This window comes from Haliaeetus leucocephalus, unplaced genomic scaffold (assembly GCF_000737465.1).
Source record: "Haliaeetus leucocephalus isolate CR32 unplaced genomic scaffold, Haliaeetus_leucocephalus-4.0 Scaffold173, whole genome shotgun sequence".
NCBI lineage: Eukaryota > Metazoa > Chordata > Aves > Accipitriformes > Accipitridae > Haliaeetus > Haliaeetus leucocephalus.
The window spans coordinates 7,535,959-7,546,847 of record NW_010972609.1 but is presented as its reverse complement, the minus strand read 5'-3'; the positions used below and the strand labels follow the sequence as shown (position 1 = coordinate 7,546,847).

Sequence of the window (10,889 nt, the reverse complement as noted above, 5' to 3'; positions counted from 1 at the left end):
GGCTCTTGGCAGGACCTGCAGATCTGTGGAGAGAGGAGCCCACGGAGCAGGTTTTCTGGCAGGACTTGTGACCCCGTGGGGGACCCACGCTGGAGCAGTGTGCTCCTGAAGGACTGCAGCCCGTGGGAATGGCCCACGTTGGAGAAAGTTCGTGGAGGACTGTCTCCCGTGGGTGGAACCCCACGCTGGAGCAGGGGAAGAGTGTGATGAGCCCTCGCCCTGAGGAGGGGAAGCGGCAGAAAATAACGTGTGATGACCGTAAACCCCATCCCTGTCCCCCTTGTGCCGCTGGGGGGGCTTGGTGGAGAAATCCGGGAGTGAAGTTGTGCCCGGGAAGAAGGGAGGGGTGGAGGGAAGGTGTTCTGAGATTTCATTTTATTTCTCATTTACCTTACTCTGGCTGATTTGTAATAAAAAGTGAGCTAATTTTCCCTAAACTGAGTCTGTTTTGCCCGTGATGGTAATTAGTGAATGATCTCTCCTGTCCTTATCTCGACCCGCAAGCTTTTTTGTTATATTTTTCTCTCCCCTGTCCAGCTGAGGATGGGGGAGTGATAGAACGGCTTTGTTGGGCACCTGGCGTCCAGCCAGGGTCAACCCATCACACATGAGTATGTCTTATCAAAGTGGGGCTGGGGGAAAGAAGTCTCTGGTTTGAGTGCTCAGGTTATGAATATTTAGCACAAAGGTATATATAGGCAAGTTTTTCAATATTAAATCAATGGTTATGAACTTGTTCAGATTGATTCAAATACCCATGTAAAAGAATGTTGTACACATCTTGCACTACAGACTAAGTGTAACTATACTGCACTGTGTATGTACTAGAGACTGGGTATTGTATGTGTTGGCATCTGTTCATAACTCCAATGATCAAAATACATTACTAGAAATACAAATACTTGTATCCGGGCAAGTTTTCAAAACCTCCAAGTGAAGACTACATAGCCTTATCTGGGCAATCCCTGCCACTGCCTGACTGTCCTTGTAGAGACAAAGTTCTTCCTTATATCTAGTCTTATCCTGCCTTTTTTGAGCTTGTACCTGTTGACTCTCATCCTCCCAGCATCCGTGGTGGAAGAGTCTGGGCCACATAAATCTCAGAGGTCTGTCACAGAAAGCCTCTTAGCTCTTGCCCCACTATCAGCACCTGGTGATAAACCAGGAAGCTACATGAAAAACTCACGGAGTTGAGATAAGCAAGTTGTCAACACAAGTAAGAGCCTAGGCTAAGAAACTGAAACCCATTTTCCTTCAGTAGTGAAGTTACACTGCAAGTACAATTTAATATTTATTTCCTCTTCATAAATGTGTGTTAGCTAGTACTTCAAAGATCCACTATAATAAAATACACAGCAAAGCAGTATTCAGAAATTTCTTATATTTTCTGATTTTGAATATGCGATTTTATGGTTTCAATAATTAATTCTGAAAGACACAGCAACTATGTATACAATGAGTTGAAGGAGTTCCCAAGGTATAACAAGCCAACATTTAGTATATGCAAAAAGTGGGAAATGTTACAATGTAAAAAATTTTGCCTCATTCATAGTAAGCCCAAACCAGAACAAACAAATAAATGTAAAGGAAGGATGCAAAAACCCCTACATGGTCAGAATCTAATTTGTTTTTTCTACAGCCTCATCAGTAGCAAATAATCACTATTGCAGAGCTGTTTCTCTTCTGTGAGTTTCTGGTGCTCATCACTCTTTTAAATAGTTATCTTTTACTGTTTGAAGCAAGATGTATCTCCTGAGACAATTTTTAACCAAAACCTTGCCAATAAGTGGTTCAGGTTAAGGTTTCTCCAGCGTACTGGAGATTTTTGTATTTAATCTCATTCAAAGTGTTCACATTTTCCAATCAATGCTAGGACTGGCTGTGGTAGATACCTTTTTCTTTTTTTTTAAGCTCATATTTAATCCCTAAGTATCACAATATGGAAGTTGGAGAGTTCTAGAAAAATGTGTGAAAGTTTTCATTATTAAGGACAATCAATTCCACCCTGCAGGAAAAGTGAATTAGAGCTTGTTTTACCATTATAAAATCATTTCTTTTTTCTGTCTAGAATAATATATGCAATGATTCTCACAGAAAGAAAATTCAGGAATACTCTTGCAAATGCAAAAGACCAGGAGACTTAAATTTTACAGACTCAGAATTTATCTCTACCTTCTCAGCCTCCAAATCATATACTTGGCATATTCTGATTCTTTCATATTTAACATACTCCTGTAATGTTAAATTTGGATCTTGAGCTTTGGATCGTGAATTTAATGTTTGTGTACAGCTATTTCACATTGATTTATCTCCTGCTGATAGAAGAACTGCTGATCAATACTTCAGGAAGAGAATTTTCATTTAGGGGTTTGGATGCAATTGCATTCCCCCCCTTTTGAGGGGTACAGCATCTGTCTCTCTTTGAAACCAACCTAGACAGCTTTGTATTCTTTTCCATTTGATAAATGGAAAGTAGGCATACAACGACATAGCCACATAATTACTAGGTTTAAAGGCAAAAGTAAACAGTGTCCATTCTTTCTCCCCCACCCCCCTCACATCACATGTCACTTGAAGTTTATGTTTCCTACTTGTAATGTCTGAGCCCTCTTTCACAAAAACCCTGAAGAATTTTTTAAATTTGAAAGTTTAATTAGATAGAAACATTGTTTTCATTTACTAGTGTGAGGCAGCTTTACTAAGAAACCTAAACTGTGTTGTTTCACTATGAAGTGGAAATTCATCCTCCTTGATTTGCAAATCATTGTTGATTTTGAACATTTCACATCAAATCAGAATAAAAATACATTACTTCCATATGCTAATAAGCAGTAAGATGACAGACTCAGTTTCAGTGATAAGATGCTTGGAAAGGGAATGTAGAGAATGCAAACATGAGCAAAATACTTCAAAGTTCTGCACACTTGTTAAAAAAAACTACATCATTTCATACGTCTCAGAATAAGCCATTTATTAAGTAGCCTGATGTGCTTATATTAGGAGACAAGGTTAAAAAAACATGCAAGTTGAGTGCAACATCAAGATTACATAAGCACAGCTTAATTTTTATATTAAAAAGCTTAATAAATAATTGTAGTCATTAATTTTTTAAAAACTATAAACAAACTGCTTATAAATACAAGGACTAATAAATCATGAGACATGGCTAAAAGCCTTTTAAGACTGCTTCTTTCAAAATGCAGTATATCAGCTGCTTAAAAAGATGTAAGATTCCTATAAAATGCTGGAACAGACCAATTGAGCAACTGCTTTTCTAAGAGCTTGTAAAAATACCTTTTAATCTAAAAGCTTTGGTAAACACATCAGTCAGCTAAACAGCATCAAAAGAACTGGTCATCAGTCAGCGTGTCTTCAAAAACAAAGGCAATGGTTGGGGCTATTCTTTCAGAATAAACCTAGAGAAGAAGGGCTTAGAATAAAGGACCACTTACCTTACTTAGCTCACTACTACTCCAATTTTCCTTAAATGTTTTCTTCTTCAGCACATGTCCCTAGCTTTTATAAATGCTATACTTATAATGAAACCTTCACTCTTGCTACTGCCGTCCCTGCTTATGTTCTTACATTGGCTTTGCACTAGTGGGTCATTAAATTCAGTGACCTAAACTGAGAGTGTCTTGATTCACTCTAGAGCAAAGAAAGTCAAAAAGACACCTCCAGGAACACTACTATGATGAATGCATTTAACACTAAACTATCACAAAAATAGTGGACATAAGAATCTAACAGCTGATTATGCCAAAACAATACAGAGAAGTGTCTAATTTTGAGTCTTTACAACTCATTTTATCACTATGCATGAGAAAAGCAGGTCACATTTGCACACAATATACTATATTGACTGTTTAGTTGTGAAGCATATAGTTATAAAGTCCACAAATAACACCAATTTTTGGAGGAATGGTGAGCACTTTGAAAGATAGGATTGTAGTTCAGAAATTTCTTGATAAATTGAATAAAGCTCTACACTTAGAGGAAACAAAGTGCACAGACAGAAAATGAGGAATCACAATGTAGGCAGCAGTACATGCAGGAAAGGATTTAGGACTTTATCATGGACCTCCTTTACAATGCTGAGATGTTCCTGCAGTAAAGGCAAGTTGCATACACTTAGAGGATTCTGCATGAAGACAAGGGAAGCAATTAGGATACTCCAAAGGATTATTGCATCTAAATTCCATATGCTTTTATGCTGAGGGTCCAGATTGACTATTGTGTATAACTCTGAGGAATATAAATAAGACTGAACTCTCAATTTGACTGCAGAAATAGCAAAATTGAAAAAAAAGATGCCCTACAATGAAAATATGAGAATTTTAATAAAAAACAGGTGGAGAGCGTGTGGAACTGAAGAGAGAATAAGGGAAACTTCAGAATAACTGTCTCTTAAGATATTGAGAAAATTCTTAATTTAAGAAGATAATCTGATAAGACAGCAATTTAACCACTATTAGTGAAGACTCAGTTTTGATGTTAGTAAAAGCTCTATAAAGTTTTCCTTATATTTTCTATAAAATGTAATATATTGAAGTGTTTGAACAGGCCACTTGGAGAGATTAATTTTTTGCTGTTGTTGAATACTTCTTCAGAACAGATTCAGAAAACATGCACTAAGAATCTTCTTGGAATAGATATTCTTCCTCAGAGAATGAGGAAGATAGATGAGGTTCAGCACTAAATTTCTATTATTCTACATTATTTACCAGACTAAATCTATTACATTGCAGACATATGTTGATTAAAATGGCCTGTATAGATACTGTTCTAGAGTCAATCAGTGCTTGATTGTTGCCCTCGAGTATAATTTGCCTTCCAACAATTTGCAGACTGTTGCTAAACATTACAAAAGAGAAAGATCAGCAGTCTGCATGACAACAGTTGGGAATGGCTTGTGTAAAGAGGCCAATGGGACATGATATCCAAAGCTTTCAGAGAGCCGCACTGCACCCCCGAGTTGTACAATTACCACTGGCATAAGTAAGAGCTGTATTATTATATCCCCAAACTTCTATGACTGAATTTGGCATCTTTAATTCCCCAACCATATTTAATTTAGCTATTTAACATATGTTTGCGTGTTTGTGGGAGACAATGCGATTTGTTTATTTTAAAGCCAAACTGTGCCCTGGGTGTGCTACAAGGACAAAGAAAAAGAAGTTTGGCTGCATTAAATAAACAAACAACAGTAAAATCAGATTTAAAAGTCTCAATTTTCTCAGAGGAATTTAGAATGGTGGAGTCCAAACTACACTTCTCAAAGTCTCTACTCCATGGCAAGTACAAAGGTAACCAAAAAAAGTACAGCAAAACAATACCTGTCCGACCAAGAATTTTAACAGCTGTGCTATTTATAGGATCAAGACCCTGCAGCTTAATGATTAATGAAGATTGACCGTACCTGCTGACTTGCAGAGTCAGGCAAGAGTAAATGAGCCATGAGGAGGTTGTAAAAGAGCAAAGCCCCTGCAGGGCCAACTCCTGGCAGCTACTTACTGCACGTTCATCCTTTGCAACGGGCTGCAGCACTCAACCTGCTGCAGCATGACCGTGACCACCGAAAACAATGTTTTTCCAGCCTCAGTTACCATGTCTGAGATATTAGACCTTATTTAACACCTTGCTACTGTAGCACATGCCCCTTTACAGTACTTTGAGGCATTACACCTGTTGATCAGTTTAACACTCGATAGCTGTGCAAAACAGAAGGCACAGCCCCAATGGGATCTTGACCTGAGTACAGAGCGTGGGTTCTGGTTTTCCCCATGAAAGATATTGCAACCCACACCTCATGATTTGAAAGTGCCGCTCACAGGCTTGAAAAAATGGTGTTTTACAGTCTCTGAGGCATGGGGGGAAGCACGTGTCTTATTTGGTCAACTTTAATTTCTTTCTATCCTGGTCATACTGCAAAGTCTTGCTAATATGAATGAAGCACTTTGCTTCAGGCAGTGCATTCATGTGCTTTGTTTTGACTATTATTTGAACAAGTATATGTGTCTCCTCATGGGGGCAGAGGCTTATGTCAGTAGACCAGAAGCATTTAGTCTCTTGCCACTATTAAGGAATTTTCACTGAGTTCTGTTCTACTAGGTAATTCACGGAATAACATATTCTCCATGTGAGCACAGGAAATACGTAACTGCAAGGGACATGGAAGTTACTGTACACACAGTTTTTTCTTACTCTGCACAGCTGTTTAGACACCATTAGGATTTTGACATTATAATAAAAACACAGTGCAAACCCTTGAACTAAACATCTTTTTTCCTCTTCTAGTTACTAGCACCTAGGAATGATACAAGAGACATTGGTCTTTATCACTGTAAGCATTCATTGGATACAGATTTAAGATTCTTATTTAAGTATCAACACAGGCAGAACTGGCAGGCACTATCCAAATGAACTTCAGTTAATTGTGCTAATGTGGGATGACCACAGTGAGTACTGCTTGTGCCACAGAAATACAAGTTTAGTTATGCATAGAATTTGAAACTCTCATCTGCCAATTAGAATACTGATTTTAGATTGCAATCCATAAAATAAAGCTAATTAAACAATCTTCCCTCCACTGAGATCCATTGGGCTTTTTTTTTTTTTTTTTAATCTATATAGAATTTCCATTTGCATCCCACTCTGCTGACTTCAAAATTCCTCTGTACTTCAGCAAAGCTTAGTGAGTTTCTCACTACATTATGAGCTAGACATACGCCCGGCCATAAAGGCAAAACTCAGGTCAAATCTTTCCCATTAGCCACAACTATAGAGACATTAACAGCTGAAATACAGAAATGAACATTAACAAGTCTCTTTTAAAATAGATGAAGCACTGCTGTTTCTACTTCTTAACAGTAGCTGATGCTTCAATGCTAGCTTATTCTTAAAAAAAAAAACAACCTATCCATATTAAACAGATTTCTCCCAAATAATATTAGGAGATTGTTTAATTTTAAGGAAGATAGAGTTATTCCAACATCAAATAAATTCTTTGTTACTCTAGATCTTTTTCCAAAGTGTACGAAAATCAGAAAGAGGCCTCTAGGCAAACTCAACAGGAAAAGAGGGCAAATACGTATTGAGTTTGCACATCATATTTGCTATATACAAAAACAGGAAGATGCTTCAGGAAGAGATGCTAGGATTAAGTTGATTTCTGTCTCCTTGTAGATCACCAAAATTAGAACTTTTGAGTATTTCCCTTGAAAACACAGAAATGCTTCTTTGACGCAAGTGAAATCTTCTATCTATAGATCATTATTAAAATTAGTATTGATATTATTAACCATCCTATAAATTATAAATCAATATCATTCAACAATATTTCTAAGTTTGGAAAGTCAAATAGCAATCAATACCCCATCTGAGTATCAACAAACCTACATAATTTCTACCTACTTTCATAAATATGATGTGTATTCTCAATTTCCAGAATTCCTTTCATGCAATGTGATCTTGAAATAGCTGGAAATACTATTTTGTGAATCATTGCTCTGGATTCTGATCCTTTTAATAATGATAAACAACATTTCACCCCACTGAATGTGTTCGTTAAGTACTACTGAGCATCAATAAAACAGCAGAATCTATTTTATGACTGATAAAACAGTCATTACAGCTGTGGCAAACACTTCTCAGTCATAATCTACATCTGAATGGACAAAAATATCTAGGCAAAAAAATACAAAATGTGAATAAAACAATTTTGATATTCACTTTGGATAACAAATTCAGGTGTTCTAGACTCTAGTTCAAATAATTGATGCTCATGTTTAACTGTAAGAATGTGGGAAGGCGAGCTGAAGTCATCGTACAAAAGCCTTAACCTCTTGAAGAGGTTGCATGGAATATAAAATACACTATGTCGCTCTCATGTCAACATCCACAAATATTTATGCTTACTTAAACATAGTCTTCATTCTGCTGTGCATATAAAATCTCCCTTTGAGCCAAGCATACAGCAAGGAAGACTCCTAGAGGTACAGGTCAGGGAAAGTTCTCTCACCTGAAAAGTTCCTGCATGGTCTTCTTCTTTGTCACCTTCTTTTCCTTCCTTGAGAGCGATCAGTGTGAATCCTCGAAAGTAAGCAGGAGTGGCAGCAGAAAGTGTCACTGAGTTATAAAGAACAGAAATAACGAAAACATAATATTAATTGTGAAATCAGCCACTTGCGTATCATTTCACAGTTCAACCTGAACGGTGTGTGTTTTAAGTTGGTATTAACAAAAACTAGAACACTAATAACATGGAGCAGAGCCAGCCAGAATACAAAAATATTCAGTCCAAGTTTCCGCATAAACTGAAAAACACTGGCATGACGTGAAATACCAACCCCCCCTCCTTTTTTTTTTTTTTTTTTTTTTTTTTTTTAAGAACAGAGATTGCTAATCTGCTCAGATCTACAGAAGGGATATTTTGGTGGTGGTAGTTTGGGGGTGGGGACACACGTACTTGGGGTTTTTTTTCCCTTGGGTTTTTTTGTGTGTGGTTGGGGGGGGGGGTGTTGTTGTTGTTGCTGTAGTTTTGTTTGGTTGGTTGTTGTTTTTTTAAATGTTAGGGAACATCCCCTAAATATTTGGCTTTGGCTTTTCTTCTGCTCTGAGCATAGACAAGCATCTAAGCATTTTAGTACACCGAAAGTTTCTTTAACTGTAAAGCAAGATAACCTTATTGCCTGCTCCAGCTCAGCGACACTCAACACAGTACTCCATCTGGAGATGGTGGCTCTAAAAGTATCCTTCCTCTCCCTTAACCTCAGGGTAGAACAGGACACAAAGTTAAACTCACAACTAAAGCTGACCTCTAAAGATTGTGCTGCCAGCTCTGATTGCCAAAGCATTCTACGCATCAGCAAAACACCCTTCTTCACACACCAGTCCTGACCAGGACGGCGTCATCGGATCCACCAGCAGAGAACAAATAACATAATGCTGACTAATCTGATTTTACCATGCTCAGCATCAGGATTACATCCCTCATTTTCTGCTAGCACAAGATACCTTTGCGTGATTTTTCCATTTGCCACCATCAGTACCTAAGCACCACTCAGCAACACGCGAGTTACGTCAGCTCTGGCTCTTCTGAACGCTATCAGAAAGATAGAATGAGGCAGAGCTTTGAGGCGGGACTTTCAGGGGAGCATTAAAATTACTGAGCCCTTTTCAACACCTTATAGGAATCCTTTTCTGAAACAGAGGTAAATTTTAGGGAAAAAATAATTTTGAATGAAAGTAAGAGAGACAGAAAACTGGATTACTAATAGTTTTAAGTAGCTTTTACTTTAAGCATAATGTGGGCAGCATTGCTTGTAGTACACTATTGTCACACTCTCAAACCCTAACTGGCACAATAAAAACTGAAGACCACCCAGAGTTTTCATGAGCAAACTGCAGCTACCAATGCTGCTTCATAGAAGAGTATTCACAGGAGACTCCCTCTCACACAAATAGGCCGTGAGGGGTTGAATCACATTACTAAAAATGACAGAATGCCCTTAAAAGATACGGATTTCAAAATATGCCCAGAGTTCATTTGGAACATATGGAGAGCTCTTTGATCTAGAAATTCAGTAACAGAAAAATATAAAATAGGCTATTTAAAAATTTCTAGCATTATGCAGCTGCATTTGGGTCTAAAACCCATGGTGCTTGTAAAAATACATAACTTTTCTAACTATATGTGAAAAAAGGAGGATTGGAGAGGTACACAAAAAGGTTAAAAATTGAAATTATACTACCTTGTTTAGACCTGTACACCTGCAAACACCCGTACAAATGTAGAGTAGTGATGGACATAACAGCAAGTCCCCCAACCCTCAAGATTTTCAGCATGCTTTTCATTCCATGGAACCTTATTGTGAGGTTAAACCTCATCATTTTCGGGGAAAGAAACTCTCACATTTTATACAGAATCATAGAATTGTTTAGGTTGCACAAAACCTTTAAGATCATCGAGTCCAACCATCAACCATTACCACTAAACCATGTCTTGAAGTGCCTTCTTGGCCACCTGGGCACACTGCCGGCTCATATTCAGCCGGCTGTCGACCAGCACCCCCAGGTCTTTCTCTGCCGGGCAGCTTTCCAGCCACTCTTCCCCAAGCCTGTAGCGCTGCATGGGGTTGTTGTGACCCAAGTGCAGGGCCTGGCACTTGGCCTTGCTGAACCCCATAAAATTGGCCTCAGCCTGTCCAGATCCCTCTGCAGACCCTTCCTACCCTCCAGCAGATCAACCCTCCCTCCCAACTTGGTGTCATCTGCGAACTTGCTGACACACTCAATCCCCTCAATCATCCAGATTCATTGATATAGATATTAAACGGAACTGACCCCAATACCGAGCCCTGGGGAACACCACTTGTGTATACAGGAACTAAGTAGCAGCATAATAGCATTGCAATTTCTGACCACATTTATAAGTATTGCTCCAATTCATTAATTTATTATCTGCCCAATAATTAGTATTATTAGTCCAATTTTGCAAACTCTTGCCGCTCTAGCTAAATGAAAATCCACAGCCAGTCTCTCACAGTTACAGTAACTGGGAACAACACACTGCTGAACTCAACAAGGATGAACACATTACACTTGCTTGAACACTGGTTCTTAGAAACTAATTGCCGTAAAGGTCTTTTACATGGAACAATTTTTTCCATATATTACATGTAATTCAAAACTCTGAATCAGTATGAGTAAAAGGTTACACCAGAAATACTTAAATACTTATGCAAGCAAACAGAGAATCCAGCTGTGAATTGACTCAACAGTTTTCATCATTTTCCTCACAGATTTACAGATCAAACCAAACAGTTTTCAAAATTCTAAACAAACACCTACCTATAAAATAAAGGACATCTGAAATGCTACAAAAGCCA

At 38.1% G+C, this 10,889-nt stretch overlaps 1 protein-coding gene across 1 annotated transcript in view; it reads right to left on the bottom strand.

The window, feature by feature from the left end:
* SPON1 (spondin 1, extracellular matrix protein) overlaps positions 1-10,889 on the bottom strand; it is a 201,241-nt gene that overhangs the window by 185,584 nt on the left and 4,768 nt on the right. Inside the window, exon 2 of the mRNA XM_010563762.1 lies at positions 8,021-8,127. Coding sequence (XP_010562064.1) covers positions 8,021-8,127 — 107 coding nt within the window. The remainder of the gene's footprint in view (positions 1-8,020; positions 8,128-10,889) is intronic.